The following is a 24,419-nucleotide window of genomic DNA, read 5'->3' on the forward strand; positions in this document are numbered from 1 at the left end:
GCCATGGCAGTTGGCCATTTTGTGCGTCATCAGGCAGATGCAGGGCAGATGTGACGTCATTGCTCTCGGACTTAAAAAATCGGACCGGGAAGTTCACCCTCCCCCCTCCCCTTCGAGGCCCTTGAGGCAATTTCCGTTATTTACTTATTCGAATGAGCGCAGCTTTAAAGACATTTCCAACGGAAAACACATCCTTTAATCCGTGTTTCTGTTTTTTTTTTTTTTTTTTTTTTTTTTTTCAAATAATTCAGGCTGTCATTCGTACAGGGTGTCCCAGACCACCCATTCCAGGCTTTTTTCTCATTTTTTTTTGTCTCTGGTTAGATTGCGCGAAGTCAGAGACGCGGGGTTGGCTTGGGTATCGACTCCAAGGAATCCAAATTGCATGCCCCCCCCCCCCCCCCCCCCAGCACCCATGGGGGAAGGGGTTAACCCCACCGATGGGGGTCGCGATTCTGGGAGTCGGGGCTCCCGACCAATTTATGAGTCAAATGCAATAGAATAGAGAAGTACAGAAAATTACACTTCATTGACACCTAACAATCCAAAATTGGCCCGCCCTGGGCCCAAAAATAACCACCTGATGAGGGGGTCAGGACCCCCCTCCATAATTTCTCTGATCGCCAAATTGACGTAGATTTTCCGAAAACAAATGACATCCCAGAGAATCGACCCCAAGAAATCCAAATTTTATGGTCCCGAAGCCGAAGCCCCCCCCCCCCCCCCCCCTAGCTCCCTGGGAGAGTAAACGAAGGGATTCAATTTTAAAAATTGAGGTTCCTTTCCGAATCGCAAATTGAAGTGCAGGGCCGGATTAAGGGGGTGGCCACATGGGCCGCGGCCCATGGCCAGGGCCGGATTTACCTATAGGGCACTGGGGCACTTGCCCATAGCGGCAAATTTTGAGGGGCGGCAAATTTTGGCACTGGATTAATTGAAAGTGAAAGCGAGAAAAAAGGAAAAAATGGAGACAGAGACGGAGCGAAGTGAAAAGATGAGCGGCAAAATGTATGAAGGAAGGGAGTTGACGCTTGACGGGAGCGGCAAAGCTGCCGCCCCTTAGGTCCGGCCTTGAGCGCTAGGATGATCGTTCGTTGGAGTGATACTAAACAACACGGCAATTTTCAACATCGAGGTAGACTTGATAATCAATTTAGACGTTGATGCTCTGGTTGACAGCTTTAACCTGATCTTCCGAAAATACATTGCAACTAATACATTGAGCTACACTAGCTTCAACTTTGTCTCCACATTTTATTTTTGTCTCATCCATCCATTCCATTTTATATATTCGCGGCGCATTTTGAAGCAGCTATACGCGCACGCGCCCAGGCGGCGCACGAGGGAGGGGCAAGATGAGATGGCGTGAGAAGTTGGGAGTGCGGAGAGGGGGAGGGGGAGGAGGGGATACTGTTGACAATATAGTATAGTGGCGAAATATTGCAGACCCAGGGGCGGCAAAATGTAGCTTGCCCAGGGGCGGCTAAAAGCTAAATCCGGCCCTGCCCATGGCGGCAAAGTTACGGGGCGGCAAATTTTGCAATTTTTTTAAATGCAGGTACAAAAAAATCGGATTCAGAAAAAAATTACAAACAAGAAAAGGTGACGAAATCTCTCATTTCCTGAGAGTTCATTAATTTCTAATTTTGTCTTATTCCGGTGATACAAAAGACTGCGCACCTCTAATTAGTTGAGTTAAGAGAGAAACCAAGCGGCGCAAAAGAGAAATGATGCCGAGGACTTGAGATGAAAAGGAGAAGCCCTCGACGCGCCGGTCGGCATGTAACACATATTAGCGCCTACGAGACTGCATGAATACTTCACGCATTGCGTCAAACACAGTACAGTCAACAGCGGTCGGCGAGGCGTGAAACGCACAGTGCCTACAAGACTACATGAATACTTCACGCATTGCGCCAAACACAGTGTGGTCAGCGCGGCACGGCGGCGGAAGTTAAAATTATATTAAACCACATTTATGTTTGTTCTTTCTTAATTTTTCAGTTCATTTCTTACAAATGAAAGGCCTTGTCTCCACAGAGATAGGTTTACGGAACTGAACTTTCGCGCGAAGTTGCCTCAAAGCTAATTTTACTACGGAGAGTGACCAATTTTTCGCGCAATAGCGACATCTAAAAGCGTAAAGCGTAATAACGGAAGTTTGCACACTTTATTTAATCGAATGTCTGCTAGTGAATGAAATAATTGTCATTCATTACAGCTTGATTAAACCAGTATGTCCCAATTTTTCACATTCTCCTCTTCAAAATATTGAGCTGCGGATAGGTACAAAATCTGAATTCAGCACATAAAAAAAACCGAAACATCAATTTTCCAGCATTTTTGTAAGCCCAGGGGACGCTATGGGGACTTATTTCCGGTTCACATAGTTCCAGGACCTCCATTCACCACTATCATGCGAACGAGGACCTTCCTTTACTCTTACTTTCTCTTCTCCCGTTCACTTATGAATTTTCCGCATTTTTTCTCAGTCATAATTTTTTCTCCCATTTTAATTTGCTATATGTGGCAGAGGGGCGCGTCTTCGATGCGTCAGGGGGGCGTATCTGCCAATGGCAGATTGGCCTTATGGCCAGTCCGACTCTGTCTGGATGCAACTATACCTCCTCTGATGTTGTTTAAGTTGCGTACACGTAAAATGAAGGAGCTCCGAGTTTTCACAGCCTCCAGTGCGCACCCGCACCTTACCGCGCTGATCGCGTTCTAAGTAGAAGAAGAAATAATTCCTCACCAACATGATGTAGAAACGTATTCCACGAATTGAGCTCACATCATTTAAAAAACAAATGGATAAATAAATGAAAAATCTTAAAAAATTACAAGTTTGAAAATTGTACGTGAGAAACGCAGGAATGAGTCGCAATATTCATGGCTTGAAAATTTTACGTAGAAAATTCGTGAATAAATGGGTCGGAAAAATTGGAGAGGTGAACAGAATTTTTACGTATTATAATTCCTTTCTGACCTAATTTACTACTTTTTTAAAGAATTTGTATGGTTTCCTTGTAAATCTTTCCCTTTTTTTTCATTTTTTACGCAGGAGATGCACAACAAATCATATCTAGTCATTAGTTCACGCGAATGTAAGTAAATTTAGTATTAGTACTTATCTATATACGGTGTTTTGGAACACACTATGAGTGTGTCATTTGGATGAGTAGTGGGCACTTTCCAAATGAAAATTACCGCCTTGTTGTTGTCATAATTTGTAACTAGCCTTGCTCCATAAACAATCATTCTCAACACTCTCAATAATTCATTATTAAAATGATACAATTCGTTATAGGTACGCTTCAAGTCCAATCCATTTGCAACCTATACTCTCCTTTGCCTTTGAAAGTGCCTGGTGGTAGTCGAGGCAATTTAATTTGCTGTGTAATTAGATATTTTAATTCAGTCGGACTACATTCTAAGCGCACTCATGAATGAGCCCCATCACGTCGAATTCTGCACTTCAATAGTAAATGCTTTAAGTTGTGGTAAATATATATATTTTTTTTTTATGAGGATGAATTTGCGAAGTTTATACTGTCGTTTCTGGCGAGATTTGCACAAACCTAATGAGAATAGTTTTTATGAATGTGTTATGCCTTTTTTGACGATTTTAAAACTGATGGGACTGTTTCCGATAAGAATGATTTACACAGGTATTCATAATTTTTAAGCGATTTTCATGTGCTAAAGATAGTGTATTGCGTTCTTTGTGGATATATTCAACTTTTTTAGTCGGTACCTAAAGTCGCAAAAGGCAAATCTCCGATTGCAACGTTGCAGGTATCCGCCCATGTTTCAATGATAATTAATCTACAGTTCTCCTTAAAATTCATTGAAAATTTTCTTCATTTATCAAAAGACTAGCGGGAAATCCGTGCTACGCACAGGAAAACCCCCACAATCAGTTATCACAGTGATTAGTGATCAGTTACAAAATTCAGATCTCCGTCACCATCGGTATACGTTATTATACTTTTTGAAAGACATTTTACGTTAGCACTTCTGAATATAGGTTACCCTATATCTCTTTGACAGCTTCTTCAGCTTAAAAATTGAAGATGCGTATGTTAATCGACTCTGTGTTGAATAGATATACCCGGTTGAATTCCATAATCAGGTCAGATACCTAGTTCTATTTATTCTGTCAATTCTTCCAGATACTAAATTCTTTCCCTGGGGATACACGTAGTCAATGGACGAGATTTTTTTTCAGAGGTACTCAGAGGAAGTCGCTAATAAGCCTCTTCTTATCCGACAGCGTTTTTATTATCTGCTCTAACACGCGGATACCTACAACTATTGCGGCTCCTGAGGATCCGTTATTGCCTACCCTGTCAATTGCAGGGAAACATGCTTACCTACCTTCCAGAAAACTACAAACGCACGTTACACTCATCTCTCACTGTGTGGAGCACATGTGGCGGAGGGGCCAAAATTCAAAATCTAAAACGTTGCACAAAATTTTAAACGGCTCATCCGATTTTGAGTTTTGAGATGAAATACCTATTCGCGGTCAAAAACTCAAGTAAGTGTCAGTGTAAAATTTGAATGAACTGTATGAAATATTTTGAAGACAGTCTGCTATACAAGTAACACATTGCAACGAAAATGATTGAAATGAAATGGCTATTTATTGCAATAAAATTTCAATTTCTTACCATGAAATTGCCATATTTTTACACCATTTGGTATACAAATGCCGATTTTATACAATGAACAAAATGAGCTCCATGCGTCGGAAAGATAGGCAGTATGCAATGCAATAAAAAATTGCAACTTATTTCAATTTCATTGCAATACATTTCAATGAGAAGTGTTCCTTCGATCAGTAGCCATGCAACATAATACAACACTCCGATGAAATAACAATAATTCTACCGTGTAATTGCAATTTATTGCTACCTGCATGTGCTACCTGGGTACTTATTTACCTAGGTATTCGTTCTTTTTTTGCATATGTTTTCATGCATTGCTTTGTTCTTTTTGTCCAGGGAGCCTGCGGTATGAGGTCGACAAAGTATACCTTGTATTTGCTTTATCAGGCTACCTTTTTATGACGATCATATCCGGAGTTATGCTCATCCACGTTTACACATACGCTTATCTTCTCACGGGCGATTTCCTGATCAAGATTGAAACTTATGTTTCATGCACAGTCATGATGACAACTCTCGTCCTCCCATTTACTTACCTCGTTGAATCTCGTCAGTTCGGCGCCATTTTTCGATCTTGGAATAGGTTTCAGGTCAGCAGTTCATATTTTGGCCGGATTTGAAAAGAACGCGCAAAAATTCCTTTATTTTAATCGCTCGCCGCTGGTGAAGTAGAAGTGCCTGCCTGGCGAGTCAAAACGCCTTCTCTTCCAAGCATATGCAACACGGACATCCATGGAGCCCGAATAGTTGCTGCATGCAGGCCGGCAGGTGGTATAATGAGATTCGTTAACTGATCGTGAGAGTGCTTCGCTCTTTCTTAATTCCAGCATTGCCTATTGTGCCGATGAAGTAAATTATTATTAATTTTTATTCAACTTTGTCAATAAATTCTTCCCAAGAACGCAAATCATCATTTACACTTCTGGAATTTTACCGAGGAGCGATCGATGTGGAACTTCAATGAAAAGTCCGAGTTCATATGTATGGTTCACGACTAGCGGCATAAGAGACTGAAGTTTCTATCCGCTTGATTCTCATTTATGTTATAATCCTAGAAAACTGATTTTTACATTCGAGAAAGTGGTGTAAATGGAATTTAAAATAAGCATTAATAGCTGCTCTCTCATACCTTGCTTTCAAAATTGTATCCCTGGCCAATGTTTTTCTTGATTTCCAGAGACACTTTAAGCTCCGAACAGGAACGTTCATAGACTTGAGAATTGTAAAGCTGTATTCCGTCCTACACGTGGCTTTCTTCCTTTTCATTTTTGTGCAACTTTTGCTGCAAGCACCCACGTACATTCCTGATTTGTTCATTTTCCGATTGGCGTATTCGTATCCATACGTTCAGATCCTGCTGGTGTACATCTTGTCTCACGTCAGTCTCAAGGCGGCTTCGATTGCAAGTCGTGAATACAACGTTCAATTCCAGGTCAGTGCGAACCTGCTACCACATTTCTCTCCACCTCAATGAAAAAAGATAAGGACGATTTGGATCCAAAAATCAGAAAAGTCGATTGGAAACGACGGGAGGGCAGAATCCCCCCTTCCTCGCCTGGCTTTTAAAGTTGACCGATTTTCGTCACTGTTGATCAATCTTAGAGCATCCCCAGCTTTTGTCTCTGCCAAATAAAGCCTCCTCCCCTAAAAATGGCGACCATGATTCTAATCACCAGCTCCCATTTTCAGCGTGTATATTGATGGCCAAAGTGCGAAACCACATATCTCCGTTTGAGACGTTGCAGACTTCCTGTCATACTTTATGGTTTCCTTGAGAGACTGCTTAACAAAATTCATCGAGAACCTCCTCGATTATTCTTCTTCATTAGCAGAATATTCTACGATGATTTCAAGATATACGAAGCTATAAAAAAGTATACAGTCGGGCTATAGTTCCTATCGCCGGGCTTTACACTTTATCGCCATTGGCTATAAAAGGCTATAAGAAATCGCGTAGAAATTCGTGCGCTTTGGGAATCATTAAGTTTGATACGGAACTACCTTAATATTTACAAAACACACATTATATTTTCCTTTAAAACATATTTTTTTTTCATCAATTAAAATGAGAATAGTCCATACAGAGTGTGCAAACATTTCAAAATCATGAATTGAAAAACGCTGACTCCGCGAGATTAAATATTAGAGCCTGATACAAAGCGGAGCGGCGACGCACTGGCGCCTACAAACCTAACAGGGATACTTCACGCATTGCGCAATGCGTGAAGTATCCGCGTTAGGTTTGTAGGCGCCAATGCGCGTTTCGCGCTCTCTGCCCGCCCGCCGCGTGCCACGGCGTCTGAAGCAACTATTTCACACCAGAGGTATTGCACAGTATCATAAGTAATTGAAGGCGCTCCAACATGTCAAGAATGACAGGCATCCTTCAAAAGTACGGAGCTTTCCTCGCACAATAAATCAAGATACTACGGCACAAAAAGAGAGCGGTAGTCCAAAAACTAACTAAATCCTAGTATCCGTATTTAGTAACGTTTAGCATAAACTTTATCGTCTGGCTGTTGCTTAATCGCCATCGGCTATAAAAGGCTATAGGAAATTGTACAGCTGGCTACAGAAGCAATTGGAAATCTTACAGCCGGCTTTAGGTCTATAGTATTTTGAAACACACATTCTACTGCCGATTTTTACGAGGGAACTTGGTTCTCCTCGAAAAGTAAAATAGAAGCGGACATTTTGAAACATCGTAAAGGAGGTACGTGGTTTTGTACTCTAGCCGTCAAATTATTCGTCATTTTGTGAGCACGCGCAACGTGCACTCTGTGCACAGCGAACGGGAAGTCATCCCGCGCAAAATCAAGAGCGCGGAATTTGAAACGCACGGGATACTTAAAATATTGGTAGATGTTCAACTTGGTGCAATGTAAAAATTTTGAACGAGCATATTCACCGCACACACTCAGCGCTCTTCTGCCGTGCTAAGGAAAAACGCCGTACGAATATTCAGGGGGGTGCCAAATTTCCTCTTAGAAAACGTTTATTTTTTAAAAAATCATAAATATTTTCCTTGAATATTTCAGTGTATTTAGATCAACTTAGGAACAGAACTCTCCAAAAATTGGAAGAAAAATATTTACAAATTGTCCCGAATATTCGTGATTTGTCCCAGGAAATTTGGCAACGCCTAAAAGCCCGTGCGGGATTTTTTCCTAACACGGCAGTATAGGCGAAGACCAATACGGATGGTCCCAGCCAGAAATTCAGAGCGCTACTTCAAATTAATTGCATTTCTATGGGAAGGATCGTCCCCTCTCACTGGCATGCTCAGGGTAATGTAATCTACAAACACATTCGAAAAATTTTGAAATTTGAATTGAAATTTCTGTTCTGCTCGATTGATTAAAATTTGGACACCTACATATATGCATTGACTATCCAGTTGCTCTGGAGACCCAAGTAGCAGTGATCGCGATAAGTTGCGATTTGATTGGAGAATGTATCACGATGTTATCGACGCTGATTAATTGCAATGGAAGTGAATGAAAAATTGCGATTTCATCACATAAATTTGCAATAAAATCAAGATTTTATTGACGGCGATTTACCGCAATATTATCGGACAAGAAATTGTGATAAATTGAGATTAAAATTTCGATTTCATAGAAAATAAACAAATTTGCGACAAGATCGAGGATAATCGCTCAGATCTATGTTGATGATCCCAAGGCCGAATCTAGGGGATGGCCACATGGGCCGCGGCCCATGGCGGCAAATTTAGGGGGCGGCAAATATTGTAATTTTTTTAAATATAGGTACAAAAAAAAGTCGGATTCAGAAAAAAATTACAGACGAGAAAAGGTGACAAAATCTCTCATTTCCTGAGAGTATATATTGATTTCTAATTTTGTCGTCTTTCTTTAATTAGTCGAGTTAAGAGAGAAACCAAACACGCAATTTAGCCTGGCACGGCGCGGCGCTGAGAGCAATGATGACGAGGACTTGAGATGAAAAGGAGAAACCCTCGGCGCGGCGGTCGGCATGTAACACATATCAGCGCCTACAAGACTGCATGAATACTTCACACATTGCGTCAAACACAGTGCGATCAGCGCGAAACGCATAGCGTGCGGTCAGTACGAAACGCATAGCGCCTACAAGACTGCATGAATACTTCACGTATTGCGTCAAACACAGTGCGGTCAGCAGCGGTCGGCGTGAAACGCAAAGCGCCTACAAGACTGTAAGAATACTTTAAGAATTGCGCCAAACCCATCGCGGTCAGCGCGGCGCGGTGGCGGAAGTTGAAATTATTAAATCACATTTATGTTTGTTCTTTCATAATTTTTTTTCGTTCATTTCTTCAAATGGAGGGCCTCGTCCACACAGAGATAGGTATACGGAACTTAACTTTTGCGCAAAGTTTTGTGAACTTTTGCTAGTCGTGTTGACAGGGGTTTCGCAAATAATGTGTCCAACAAGAATGAACGCGTCTAATGCACCCCTCTCCCTTTGGCACGTTCACTTAATGGTTTTCATTGATGTTTCAAAACGAATGATAAGGGGGCGGCAAAATACAGGCGGCCCATGGGCGGCAAGTTGGTAAATCCGACCCTCAATGATCCGGGCGATTTTTTCGCCAAAAAATCCTGAAAAAATCGCCTCTTGATCTCAAAAATGGCGATTTTGCTGCTACTTACGTGCTTGATCAACAAATTCACTCATTCAAACGTTGTTTCTCAGAAAATGATGGCGAGAGGACAAGCTGAGGAGCTGGAGCCATTTCGTCTCCTGTGGTTGGAGTTGAGCAGCTTGATGCGGGAGTCAGGAAACCTTTACCACAACACTACATCGCTGGATAATTTTGTGCCAATCATGGTGGGACTGATTTTGCATTTATACCGACTGATCCTCGTGTTCCCGAAAAGAGCGGTGCGAGCTGAATGGCAAAAATTTGCACTTGAGGTCTTCTTAATTCTGTACAGACACTTGTACTTTTTATTGGTGCTCTATGACCACGGTGAAACTATTACCAATCAAGTGAGTACGATTCATTGTACACTAAATTAGGGTGGGTCGAACCTCAACACTAAATTTTAAACACACCTTAACATTAAATGTTAAGGTGGCTATGACCAATGTTATAAATGAGATGTGTCAATGCGTTAAGCAGCATTGGATTAAGATTCTCCAGATAGATCCTCACATCTCTGCCAATGCTCCAAGATGAGGATAAAGTTTTGTTCTGAATTTCTATGAAAATTATGAACTAACGTTTCGTCTGTTTTCTGTTTCCTGATGCATAAAGTGCATAGAAGAGATACAAATCAAGGTTAATCTCTATAAACCTGCCAAGAATCGGAAAAAATTCGTCTTCTCGGTGAGTTTGCAAGGATCACTATATATATCTCTCTCTAACCTGGACCTGACCTGGAAACGGACCATAATGTCCTTTTTTTTTTTTTTTTTTTTTTTTTTTTTTTTTTTTTTTTTTGCTTAAATCAACTCATGATATAATTTCAAGCACTTTTCATAGAATGACTTTTTCCCATAAATCGCACCATTTCCAAGAAAATCGATGATTAAACTCGTCGTACCGACCTACGTCATCAAAAGAAAGTCCAAGATGCCCGAAATGCTAACACCTTTTTTTTCGCTATGGGCCTCAAGCTCCCCTAGAAAAACGACTCCTAACAATTTCCTAACCCTAATCTCAATGACGTGGAAGGGGGGCAGGGGGGGTGTCGGGGGAAATGGCATACCCCTCGTGTACATAGGGGGGGGGGGGGGGGGTGTGCGAGAAGCCTTCCCCGGAAAATTTTGGAAAATTGACTGCTTTTTAGATCAAGGTTTCTACTATATAAAACAGGCTGGCCAAAAATAAGTACTTTTACAGTAATTTTTTAGTACGTTCCCAAGAAATTCAGTACCTCCTCAACAGAAAAATTCAGTGCTTTTTCAATACCTTCAACTAACGAAATTCGAAAAATTTCACAAATTTGAATTTCCCGCTCAAATTGCGACAAAAATGAAAAAAATTCCGGACTTTCTTGCAAAATTTCCACACTTTTTCAGTACTTCCGGACCGCCCTTGAAAAATCAGTACTATTTCCGGACTTGTAGACACCCTGTAGATGTATTTACCATAATGGAAATTTTCATTAAAAACTTTGTGATTTTCCCTCCTTTTTCCTTAGTTTGCAAATTATACTATTTCAAATTCTAGTGAGGTAAGATTAAGAAGCAGACTCCCTCAGTAGCTACACCCAAAAAAGAAACCCTTCGGAGGGAATTACTAAAGGACAGGGGATCTCCATATTTTACTTTTTATAAATAAAGAAAACTGCAAACTAAGCATCAAATGCACAGCATTATTAGGACTAAATTTTGCAATTTGGAACTATAAATTCTAGCCTGGTTTAAAAACGATGTACAGGCCATTAGTTTCTCTATGCACATAAGTGTTTTTCCAGGAGAGCCAGAATTTATAGTTCCAAATTGCAAAATGCAGTCCAGTCTGTTAAGTCTTGAAGGCTGAAATAACATGAGCCCACCCATCAGTCACACTGGTAAAATAGTTCTCCTCAGATAAAGTCCATTAATTCATGTGAATCAAAATCTGAAAGATGAAAAAATCCCACCCACTTTGATGACCTCTTTCTCGCTCTTTTTCTTTTGGTCAAACATTTTGAGAAAAACTGTTTTTGGGAAAGGCTGAATTCAATTTTGAAAAACTATTCTTAACAACTTAGGAACGAAAAAAATTTATCCTATTTTTCCAATATGACTTGTCATTCCTTGTCATGAAAATTAAAAGGAAATATTGCGAACAATGAGGCCACAGTGCAGTTCTCTCCCAACACAAGGAAAATCAGATTACAATATCTTTTGACTCCAAGTTACAAATATCAACTGAGGCATTGAGAGTTATGTTAATTTTATATTTTCACAGGAAAGAGTTTTTTTCTACTCACTCATGAATCTTAAACCTGTGCTTACTGTGCATGGATATTTTAAGTTAAAACGTTCTACTTTCACATCAGTAAGTATACATACTTGAATTAGTGTGTTACTTAAAATGCATTTGTCAAATTTTAAAAATGCTATTCAAATTTTTCATCTGGCCCAAAAGGCTTGGCATTATATGCCTGGTTAATATGCATATTGACAGCGTAAGTCCGCAACCACATATCTCGTTTGCGGTGTTTGTAAATCTCCGCTCATATTTTATTTTTTTAACAGAGAACAAATCGACATCATTCCTTTGGTTTTTTCCTTGAAGTTTTTGCGGAATTTTCTTGGTACTGAGAGGAAAAATTACCGCAGTTTTTAAGAATTGCCGTTGAGTAGTTTTTAATTTAAAAAATAAAGTATGACAGGAAGCCTGCAACGCCGCAAATCGAAATACATGGTTGCGGACTTACGCCGATGATATGCTTTAAAATTACCAGTGCCCTTCATTCCCATCATTATCACTTTTACAAATTTTTCCACAATATTTTTTTAATATGCATACTTTTTCAAAGCTGCCTCACACTTCTCTCATTCACTTTGGACTTTAATTAAATAGATTCAATTTTCCTTCAGTATCGATCATAAAAAAGAAACAAAGAACATTGATCTTTGGAGTCTCTTTTTACCGTCCCTTCCAAAATTAGATGTCAAGCATGAGTAAACTCAAAATCAATGAGCTAATTGTCACATGTTACGCAACTTTTTCCTCTAAATTTGCCCAAGGACAGATTTTTAGTCTATTCTTTTCTCCCTCATTTCTTCTGACCCACTTTATGTTTCTCCATGACAAGCGTTTGAAGGCCTTAAACCAATGTTTGCATACAATCAGATGCACCATCTCATTTCTTTAATATTTTTTTTATTGGTGCACCAGGTGGCCGATGCAACACAGCCTAAAAGGTCCTTTTCTGGCTCTATGTGCCCTAAATGTGAACGAGAAAAACTTACTTTGCGTTTATCATTTCAGCTATGACTACATGTCCTCTCTTAAGCTCTCGCAAGTCATCTTAACATATTTTACCAAGTGCAGAATCTCCATTTATTGTAATCTGGTGTGGAGAATAAAGTGCATATCAAATTCATCCAAGAAAATTCAGTGTTGTCCTTCCAAAACCACTGACCCAAAAATTAACTTCAACTTTTTGCTCTCTCACGATTATTTCGAATGCTTTCTCAAACAGAACCATTAGATGTTTCCAGTTCGTCTAATGTGACAGAGTGCCTTTAATATGCTGTCCTACGTCATAACGCGACATGGTACCAAAACCAGTGTCAGCTATCCATCATCATTTTAAATGAAACACTGATAAGGCCGTTTTAGCTTACTAGTTCCAAAATCAAACTTGAATGTCATACCTCCTTAAAAATTGATTTAAAATGTCAGACTAAAATCTAGGAGATCAAACATTTTCTTGAAAATTTAACATCAGAAGATTAAGGCAGATCTAGAAAAGGAAAGATAGGTTTCAATAATTTTGGGGTCTTATCGATTTTTCTTGCAGATGGTGGCTACGATTTTTACATATTTGGTGGTCTTGATACAAATTAAGCGTCGAATTGGCCCAGAACAGTTGGTGCAAGAGAACAACGACAAGTTTGCCATTATGTTGCAAGGTTGAGAGCTACATAATTTTATTTTTAAACATGGAACTCATACTTTTTTATAAGGGAGGAACATCATTGATGGTCTGTGATGTTTCATTTGCACTTAACTGCGGAAACGTCTTTGTGAGTTTCATACAAGCACCCACTTACACGCTGCCAAACTTCTGCTACACAAGATACGTTTCAAATCTTGTAAAGGTAAAAATATTTAAATATGGTTTAAATAAATGCAAATATTTATGAGAGCCAAGTTTGTGAAAGGGGGGGGGGAAGAAACAAAGCAGAATGATATTAAAATCTTTTTAACCGTTTTATTAAAGCGAGAGACGTTATTCATTACAAATCACAAAAGTAAATCACCTAAAAATTATTTTTACCACTTCACAAATATGTTTTCATTGGTTGTTATTACTTCTGCTAGCTTTTAGTTCTATTAAAACAATCATGGAATGTTATTTGGATTTAAAAAAACAAGAGATGGGGGTACATGGGGGTACAAGGCTTACATATCATCATAGGAGGAGAGGATCTTGCAAAAACTAAAATGAGCGGAGTAATACTTTAGGTAAGAAAGTAACTGAGAACATGAACTGTACACGAATAGTGCAAGTTGTCAACACACTGAAAAGAAAAAAAAGCGATAAAAATAGATGATGATCTAAGTATTCTGATCCAGAAAAAATGCAAAAATCTTTGACTCGCTGAAAAGACCACTTCACGGCTAATTTTACTTTAATAGAATGTAAAATTAGCAGCATGCAGTTAAAACAGCAAAATAGGATTTGTACACACTTTTTCGACAATCTTCTTATCCAATGTACACCATTGTCTTGGATCTTCTAAAACAAGCGGAATTTCATTCCAGTCACGTAAAATAATGAAAGAATAAAGACATCAATGTAAACTGTACTAAATTACAATAAATAGTCATATGGAAGTGAGTACATTGCCTTTATGACTTAAAAGCCAAGCATGAATCCTATCTGGAAAAAAGCTAAGACAAGTGAAGTGCAAACAATTCATTCAATGCTACAGCAAAAAAGGAAAATTAATTTGTACTGCAACCCCAATCACCGATTAGCAAAAGATACTGATTGGATTCTCAACAAAGAAACTAATTTTGGAAACCGGTAAATAACCAGTAATTAAGCTGCACGATTTGTCTCCGAAGTAAAACAAGCATATTTCATACATAATGCATGTATTTTTGATTGCAGATTTGAAGAGGGAGGCCTTTCAGCTTTGTCTGGACTTACAAAATTGGTCAGGAGGCTGCACCGTTAGATTTAATGTAACGTACAGAATTAAGGTGAGTTAACTTTGCACGTTAGAGTTAAAACAACGAAAAATTATTGAGTCTACATACTAGCACTCCATCGGGAAGAGACATTTTTTTATTGAATTTTGCATTATTCAAGTGGATATGATTCAAAGACCCAAATTTTAGCTTCAGAATGAATTTGTATTGCTAATTTTTTTTGCATGTTCTACTGATGTTCAGAAAAGTAAAAGAAATCACATTTTCCATGCAATATGTTCGTGTTGGCATTGGGTTTTTCCTTGAAGTGCATGAATCAGATTTTGAAAATTTCAAGGCAAAATGATACTTATGTTTGCTACATATAAGTAATTTTGATCATTTTCAGAGAGAAACATTGATACAATGGATGAAGAATGAAATAAAATAATAAAAAATCAAAATGCACAGAAGCATGGATCTGCATCAAAATAAAAATCTGATATGCATAAAAATATGTTTAACAATTAACTTGACTTTCAACAACTTTACGATTAAAGGGTTTACTTGGACAACAAGTTTTCAGAATATATACAATAAAATACTACTGGTGTTAAGTACCAGAATTGGTTTGTAGTTGATTTTAAGCAGAATAGATTAATGTAGACTTTCTTTGCGATCAAAGAGAAGCAGATGTAAAATTGTGGATCACTAAAAAAGTAGAAAAAGTTTGCTCAAGTAAATTGAAGCTGAAATAAATACCCTTTAAGCACTAAAAAGAGAAAATAATAATACAATTCACACCCAATTTATGAGATGATGCCAGTTTACAAGGCTTCTAAATTCACATGCCTTTTTATAATTCTGTAATCTACTGAATAATTTTTTTCTTCTGTCGTTTACTGAAGATGTTATCTCACAACACAGTTGCAGGTCTCTTGGATTTCAAGACTCCCGTTACTTGACCCAAGGAAGTTACAACTGAAAATTAATGGGATCATAGCATCTACAATTTCAATGTGAAAATGTGGATTCAACATCATTTAGCAAATAAGGATCTAACAGCATCATGAGTTTGAGAAGTAAACTCATAAGAAATTGTTCAGTACTGATAATACATGATAGAAGTGAAATCAGAGGAGAACAGAAAGGCTAAAACACTTGAGAGGGATTACTTAAACTTCATGAAATACTGAAACCGTGTTAATTCTCTTGTAGATACATCCTTCTTGCTAAACGTGATTTTTGGTCATACTTTTTAGCAAAACAGAATTTTCTATTAAAAAATTGCAAGTAAAAACGCTCTAATTATTAAAGCTAAGCCTCAGTTATTTGACGCAAAGTTTCCTTTTACAGCAAAGCTTCAACCCTCGAACTCGGGCTGCGTATGATAGCATTTAGATTGAAACTGTACCTGAAATATGTAGATATTCTTTTGCCTTTTCCGAAAATTCCCGATTTAGCTGGATCCCTACTGCTAGGTGACATCAATTTAAGCTTAGGAAAAATTCCAATTTTTAATCAAGGACTATTTCTGGGCCAAGATAAGTTGAAAATGCTAGAAAAAACGATTTTCAAGAAACTTCATAATGCTGTGTTGAGTTTCTTACAGTAAAGACTACATTTAAATTCATGAGGTTGATACAATTTTTTGAGAAGTCCACTTATATGTTTTCATTTCATCCACCAATCTTGCAAACAATTTGAGATTTATCATTGATGAAAAATATAAGTATTTTACAGAGAATCTTTTACAATGGTATCCAGATAACTTTTGGGTGTGGTGAGGTTGGTGAAAAACATTTGATGTGTTAATATACTCAGGGTCTAAAATGATAAAAACACAAACAAATAGTATGGATGGAAATGAGAAAAAATTAACGGAGAGGGTGAAACTAAAACATTCAAGTTTATGATTTACAGTTTTACACACATTAGACTAACACAATAAATTTGTTACGTGCTTTAATATGAAGTGTAACCGATAAAATAAGTTATTTATAATACTTACACAAAATAAAAATTAGAGGCTTAAACAATATAAAAAAAATATATACTTAATACTGTGTATGTATATTTATAATTATAATACTTAAATTTTTTTCAAACTTGTTTTTTGTTCTATTTTATCCTTTTTTTACATTTTCGTCTTTTTTAAATAAAATACTTGTGTTAAGATCCAAAACCAAGATAAAATTAAAATGGCACAAAAAACTAATGAGTAGAAAATATTGTAACAAATTAGTACAAAATAAACGATAATAAGTTTTCGTAAATAATTTGTAAGCTAGACATGTAAAGAAATTAAGATAGAATACAAGAACCTACGAGAAACCTAAGAGAATTAAGTACTTTCCAATTCTTTGACAGGATAAGAGAGAATACTCAAAAAAGAAGTAAGCATATTTAACTCATTTTCCCCCCTCCACTTTCAAAAATCAATTAAAATAAGTAGAAATGATCATCAAATCTCACTCAATGGTTTGAGGCACCAATCTAATTAACGCTATTCTCGACAATTATATTTCTCTTTCATTACAAGCCATTATTTTCCTCAAAAACATGCATTACACTAAGACACGCTTTGCAGAGAGAAAATTGACCAGGACATCATATTTTACCAATAGGGGAAGAAATAAATTGCTGATAATATTTTACTCAGAACTGAAAGAACTACCACTTATTTCTTGTGGCTGGAAAAAAAGAAAAAAAATAAAAGAAAAAAAAATATTGAAGCAGAAAGAGGAAAAGTGAGTTAAAATGCCCCTCTATATCAGGACGGTAATTCACAAAAGGAAACATTACAAATACACAGAATATACATAACAACTATTTTCTGTCCAGCAGAACATTTTTTGAATTGTAAGATTTCATCTGTATGGGGGAAAATGGATCCTACTGTTTTCTTGCAGGACATTTTGCTTGACTATTATGCCAGTCTACATTTTAAAGATAGTTAGAAAAAATTGCAGGATGAATATTTTTCTAACTCTCAGAAATTAAAACGCATTGGAGTTTGATGGTCAAAGTGTGTAACAAATTTTTAATTTAATATTACAAATTTACGAGTTCTGGTGAGAGAGTAAATTTGGACTGACTTACAAGGATTAGGCAAGAGAGAGATGCGTATTTGAAATGAGCAGTGCAAAAAGGTGCAAATGGTGGCTGGATAGTTGCTCTATAAAGGACAATAATACTCATCATAACACCCAGAATGTAAGAGGCTCATAAGTGATATAAACGTTGTTTCGATTATGCATAAAACAGGTGAATTTAGCGAATGGTTTAGATGAAATACCATCGTGAGAGCAAAAGTAAAGAAAGGTGAGGAAAACAGAGGAAAGAAAGAGAGAGAAAGAGAAGAAAAATTTCATCCAGCAGAAAAAAAAGAAACAGAGGAGATGTTTTTTCCACTTAATTATTTAAAACTAGTCCATTAATAACACAAGCATTTGATTTAAAAAAATTATGTATAGATAAATTTACAGGGGGGGTAGAATACATTTAGAATGAGTTTGTGAAGAGCTGAGGGGGGGAGGGCAAGTGGGCAAAAATAATAGGTGAGATTAAGATAGAATTATAGCTGAAGCAAAGAGAGAAATGCCACAAGACACCATTGAATAAATCGACACAATCCACATTTCACAACCTTGGTTGATTTGCTAATTCTGATAATAATCCTTATCAATTTTGGTTGATAATTAATAGTAAAAGACTCAGACTTTTAAAAGATTTGTTTATTTCTCACTTGCGAGTTTGTTACCTACAATCTGCCTTCCATATAACAACAAAGAGCTACACTATAGAATATTTATGTTACAAGGTGCAGTGCTTAAATTTACAATTCATACAAAGAGGATGAACAGAAAGAAGAAAAAAGCAAACCAAGTTATGAGATTTAGATGCTTCCTTGAGCTTGATCGCTGAAGAGACCTTTTGCTGATAGCATAACTATGAGGATTCAATTTTCACCGATCAACATGAATAATTTCTGTAAAGGTTAGTTGTTCACTTGTAAATTTTCTCTCCTCTCTTTTATCTAACAAACAACATTGTCCAACGATTCATTTTCTTATGCCATCATAACCAAGTCACTTTTTTTCAATACGGGAAAATTCTGTTGCTATGTTTCAAAATTACCACTAACGTTTTGATTAAAAAAGGTATCTATAGACTAATAAGTCCAAATTCCAACTGAAAACTTCTATGAAACTTTGAAACGCCTGATTGTTGTCAAATTTTCGTAATAGAATTTTTCGAATTCATGACAAAGCAAGAAAAGATATCCGTGATTGAAAGCAATTTTAAAGCATAGCGATGAACTTCTCCCCTTTTGTAGGAGGACATCTCAGGTAAGATATGTAAGCCTGGGCTAAAAATCACACGATTCTCTGATGTACGTGAAAGGATATAATTTTTCAAATTATAATGACAGATTAATAACACATTTACCTCTCGGCTTGTAAAATTGGGAAAAAACCAAATTTATAACCTTCAGTAACTATGTGAACTAAAGTTTCGTTCTCTCTTCCGGTTTATGGATTCTCATTCAAAGGGCTTACAATAATTAAAACCTGCAAGAAATAGAGGTGAATCAAAAAATATACGCTATCATGTAATAACATCAACTGATTTGAGTCAATCTTTTTAGGAAAATCAACGTTTTCCTAATGAATAGAGAACTAATATTGGAGACGATAAGTGCCGGTTTCAGCTTGTAGCTTCTGCATTGAAAGTGATTTAATGAGTTGTGACACATGGATGCTCTTTTAATCCATTATTTTGCATAAACTAAAAAATCCTTAAAATATACATTTAATGAAAGATAAAGTGCAGTAAAACTTAAACAAAAAATTGTTGAATGCATCCGATTTTCAAATAATCATGACTTGGCTACTTAAAATTATTGCAGAGGCAAAATAGGATAAGAGTAAGGAAGAAAAAAAGGACACAATACTGCAGACCAGGGTGGAGGACACATCTGAAAAGAAAGGCTGCACGGACTTGCTGGGAAAAACAGATTTTCGTTTCAATAATGACAAAATATAAAATTCAAACGTTAAGATTTGAACCATGGGTGTACGATCAAAAATTTATTAGGTAGGCATTTTGTGAAATGCATTAAGAGTACCAATGTAAAAATACGCCCATAAAAATTGAAAACAAAGAGGTAAATAAAAAAATAAATTAAAACAAAGAGACGCAAATTTTGCATTCTTGCACTAATATATACAGTAAAACGCGTCAAGAAGTTTGTCATCCGATGAAAAATCAAGATTATATTCAATTTAACTCTTGATGATTTCAAGAAAATCTCGACGAAAAGCCACTTCTATACTAAAAACTTCATCTCTGTCCTTCAAAGCCAGTGAGGAGAAATTCTTAACCTGTGGATGTTCATTTAAAATCAGTCTTAGAAAAATAATGTATAACTTCCGACAGGGCTTTACTGCATATCAACTATTTCAAACAAATTGGACCTCGATGGACTTTTTGAAACATTCGTCGCAGAGATTGCAAGAAAAGAATTTACAAACAAACAATCTAAAAAGAAATAAATTGATAAAGGGATTGTTCTAAAAACGAGAAATTCGTTAAAAAAGAAAAACAGTAGAAAATGGCAAAAACAGAAACCGCATGCTTGTCTCTACGAGGTCTGTCGGCAGACACTGTAACAAGTCCATTGAGGTTCATTGAGAAGAAATCGTCATTGCAGAGCTAGCAAGAATAAGACATGAAAGTAATGGTATACTATTACACCTAAGGAAACACTCACAGGAGAGAAAAGCCAGTTGGCAACTGACCGCTTTAAATGGCCAGCGTTGAGTTATCCCACTCTAAGTCTTTGACTTTGCAGCTGCTTGCATGGGCGTCTTCCTCTTCTGATGAGTCTCCATCTTCATCGTGATAACTCGAGTTGTCGTCTGATGAGTTGTCATCATCTTCGTCTCCGTCATCGTCTTCATGTCCAAGACTTTTGTCTAAACTGCTCACACCTGAGAGTTTTCCACCACTCCCGTTGATTTGCTATATTGACAAAAAAGAAGAAAAAAATTATGACAACGCACTGAAGATAAATTAAAACACCATGATCTCTTCAATCATTCCTTTCCTATGCTTTTAGTTTAAAGCGAATCTCTGAACCTTTGGTGCTATCTTTATATTCTTTGAGAACTTTCGAAAATTTTAGACATGTTCGCGTTTCTGCACTAAGTAAGGTCTTTGAACTGAAATAGAAATAATGATGGAAGAGTGGAATAAAAATATTTTAAACCAAAGTTTAATTGATGATAAAAATGTATTCAGAATTAAGTAATGTGGTTGGACTCAGATCTTACATGATCCCTTCAGCACTCTCATTCATAACACTTTACAATGGGCCTGTTGTAAACTTTTGCTAGAGCAAAAATAAGAGTTGTTCCTTCTAGATAATGTCTCAAAAATTATGATGAGCGCATTAGCAAACTCTGAAATGCAATCCTAACTTCATCATCTGCGTAATGAATTTGCATTATTTTAAGCTTCCCGCTTCAAAGTGGATACTGCGGCACAGGTGAGCTTTTCATTAGAGGAGTTGTTCCATTCAATCCCTGCTTAACATGGCCGACGCTTCAGCGCCCAAGTTGCGGAAAACACGAGGTCAATCAAGGCGGATATCTATCAATGCGAGAAAAATGTGAATGTAAACACGCCGATTGCAATCAGGTGGTTAGAATCATCATCCTGTCACCAGTGTTTTGGCGGATTGACGTCGGCTATGCTGAATATTGCATAGTATCCTTGTGAGCAGGGGTTGGATGGAATGACTCCTCTAACGAAATGTTCACCTGTGCCATGGTATCGGTTTTGAAGCGGGAAGCTCGAAAAAATGAAAATTTCTTAGGCAAATTGTGAGGTAAGGAGTGCATCTCAGACTTTGCCAATGCGCATTTAATCGTCATTTTTGAAACATTATCTATGAGTAACGACTCTTATTTTTGCTCCAGCAAAAGTTTGCAACAAGCCCATTCTAGAGCTGGACTGCTTTCACCCTTTTCATAGGCGCAGTTGCGGAAGCAAATACGAAAGAAACGTACCTCCATCGGATTAACAGTTATTGTGAGAGCTGAGTCATCCCAAGCCATCTCAGCATCTGCGATTTCTTCTTGAGTGGCTCGATGATGAGCTGAGTGAATTCTGAGTGCTCCGACTACCATTAATAATAGTAAAAATCCAACGCAGACAACCAACATAACGGTGACAACATGAGCTGAAACATTCCAAAAATATTCAGTGAATCACATAGAGGTAAAAATAACTCCCCCTTTTACTGCATTTTTCTAAAATTCATGATACTACACCTTTGAGGATACTATGCTTTCTGCGATTATTGCATGGATGAGAAATCATCTGACTCAGTGACAGAATTTAAGATATTATATAAAAGAAGAAAGAAAGCAAGAAAAATTGGACGGATTTGACCAGAATCTGTCTACTACATCAAATTGGGTCGCTAAAAAAATTAATGAAAAATGAAAATCAACCTAATATATTTTTTTGACAGTGCCTACCATTATTAAAATCTTACTTTCAGTACTTTAGGGATTAATATTTTACTTACATCCTCCAACAAAAGCTGGACTGGCCGAGTGATCTGATGAGATTGACTCCAAGTAGTGATTAACTATGGCGTGAGGGTTCATCTCGACTTGATGAACCGCGATTTGAGCATGTGCTGGATGAACAGCAGCAATCGTTTCTGGGGTTGCACTTTCTTGAGCTGTGCTTGCCGATACAACTCTGGGATGTATGACCGTCAACTGAAAAATCCATACTTCAAGTTACACAAGATAGATTCAGCTAGACAGGCGCTGTCCAATAGTTACTCATCTTGATAATTGATTGAGCAAAAGCAAGTAAAAATGGAAATAAGACAAAAGATTCTCAGGAGGTAAACAAATATTCTTTGTCGCAAATGATAAAATTGTTATCAAACATGGTTAGAAATTTTGGAAAAACATTTCACAGAGTGTATTATTTCATTTTGCATATGACTTTTTTGGAGGAATATGACATCTACCTCACTACCTTGACAGTGGTAATAAAAACAGAAATAATAGAGTTGTGAAATTTGCTGTAGAATGATGCTGAAGGTATAAAAAAAAGAGACAAACGCACATTTGTAAAGGAAGTTACTTACCGTTTGAACATATTCATTGCTTAAGAATCGTCCGTTCATTTCTGAGCAAACCAATTTGAACACTCTATTCAAATAGTAAGCCGGTTTTTGATTTGTGTACTGAATTTGCCGTAAAGCCTAATAACAGAAAACATAAAATTGTTCAGATGTCAGATCAAAAAACCTTTTAATTTAAATGTTCATAAAAAATTCCGGCCGACTAGCCGACCGAGATTACTTTCAACCAAAAGAGTTGATAAGGCCACTTATACCTTGGAGGTTTATCCTGAATTGCATTTTCAAAACTTGCAGAATATGGGTGGCCTTGATTTTATCAAGACGACTATGCAAAATTACGACTAGTCTGGTTTGCAAAACCTAGTTTTGCCTCAGATAATAAGATAAAATTGGTACAATTTGTCAAAACTATTCCATAAGGTACTGACATCTATTTGAGAGGAGTAATAACAACTCTACACCAAATGAATGAAATGTATAGCACTACTTAGGAGCACACTTTTAGTAAAGCTTTGTCCTTCCATATCATCCTTACACCTCCGGCTGAAAACGCTGAAGTAAGAAGCTATTATTTCTGAAACGTAGAAAATTATTTAACTGATGAGACTTACTTCTTCATAGTTGTAAAGTAGATCAGATCCTGACAAAGTAGCACCATCCTTGCTAATTTTTGCGGATATTTCAAGTTGCGTGAGAACTTTATCGGGTATGGACATGGTCTCATGGTCTGGATTCAGTGATGGGTACACAGAAACAACGCATGAGTCTAATTTCTTATCGCCTATTGATTCACCTGAAAATAAAATAAAAAATAATTTATAAATGGTTTCCATTTTTCCCCTCTTCTTTTTAGCAAGAACTAATGACTAACTCTTCGAAAAATCTTATTTTTTGGTCTATTGTTGACAATTTTATTAACTGAAAGAAGGGTATTGCAGATGAGGAAATAGGGTAAAATGTTTGTACTTTCAAAGCGAACTTGTTTCAAATTGAATAATAATAACACAGTAGGCTTATACCTCTAGAAAAGCCTGATTTCAAAGCGCCAGCATGAAGGATCATGCAGCAGTCCCTTGTTTACTTCACATTACAGTGCAAAGAATGAAAAAGAAAAAAAATTAAGAATGATTAGCAATTATTTACTACTTACTGTGTTTCCAACTACTGATTGTTGGTTGCATAGTTATGTGCAAGTCGGTGAAAACACGGACTCCTTGCCTGAAGTCATGGTATTCACGTGCAACACTTGTTGTACCTACAATTGTAATGCTGGGCTGCTGAGCTTGCAAAACCATTACGTAGCTTTCTACTGGAGGGATTTTCAAAGGGTGATTATGTTCACATCTGTAAAAGTTCAATAAATATCATTTTAATTCGTTTATTCGATTTATTGAAAAACGCTGGATTTGTAAAACAGCGAATTCAATATTGAAAACAGAAATAGTAGTGTTTGAGCACTGCGTAACACATTTTAGTGGTTTATTGTAAATCTAATTTAATTAACTTATTTTTTCAACTGCCCTCTTCCTTACGAAGCGACGGTGACAAAAATACTGGACAAGTTTATTCACAGGGGGAGAAAATGTCACAAGTGTACTTCTAACCTCATGCCTCTTTGGGTCTTCACTTTGCCTTGAAAGTGAAACAAGGTTCAGGCTCAGCTGATGAAATTATAAATTCAAAATTGTAAAAACCAGGAGAAGTTAAACTTCTTGGCAGATTAGTTAAACAAAAAATAAAAATGACAACTTAAGTTTGAAGA

At 37.1% G+C, this 24,419-nt stretch overlaps 2 protein-coding genes across 2 annotated transcripts in view; one reads left to right on the forward strand and one right to left on the reverse strand.

The window, feature by feature from the left end:
• Positions 1–4,647: 4,647 nt before the first annotated feature.
• Positions 4,648–13,999, forward strand: LOC109044210 (uncharacterized). Its single transcript, XM_072297765.1, has 5 exons — positions 4,648–5,260; positions 5,848–6,102; positions 9,369–9,665; positions 11,578–11,667; positions 13,142–13,999. Exons 1-5 carry the CDS (start codon positions 4,922–4,924, stop codon positions 13,256–13,258), a joined length of 1,098 nt encoding a protein of 365 aa, XP_072153866.1. The 5' UTR covers positions 4,648–4,921; the 3' UTR covers positions 13,259–13,999.
• Positions 13,531–24,419, reverse strand: part of Cals (calsyntenin 1) — a 197,690-nt gene continuing 186,801 nt past the window's right edge. Inside the window, exons 12-17 of the mRNA XM_019061858.2 lie at positions 23,808–24,001; positions 23,269–23,450; positions 22,661–22,777; positions 22,082–22,280; positions 21,558–21,730; positions 13,531–20,508 (exon numbers count right to left, since the gene is read on the reverse strand). Of these exons, the coding sequence (XP_018917403.2) occupies positions 20,290–20,508; positions 21,558–21,730; positions 22,082–22,280; positions 22,661–22,777; positions 23,269–23,450; positions 23,808–24,001 (1,084 nt within the window). The 3' untranslated portion in view covers positions 13,531–20,289. The remainder of the gene's footprint in view (positions 20,509–21,557; positions 21,731–22,081; positions 22,281–22,660; positions 22,778–23,268; positions 23,451–23,807; positions 24,002–24,419) is intronic.

Source organism: Bemisia tabaci, chromosome 3 (assembly GCF_918797505.1).
Source record: "Bemisia tabaci chromosome 3, PGI_BMITA_v3".
Classification (NCBI taxonomy): Eukaryota; Metazoa; Arthropoda; class Insecta; order Hemiptera; family Aleyrodidae; genus Bemisia; species Bemisia tabaci.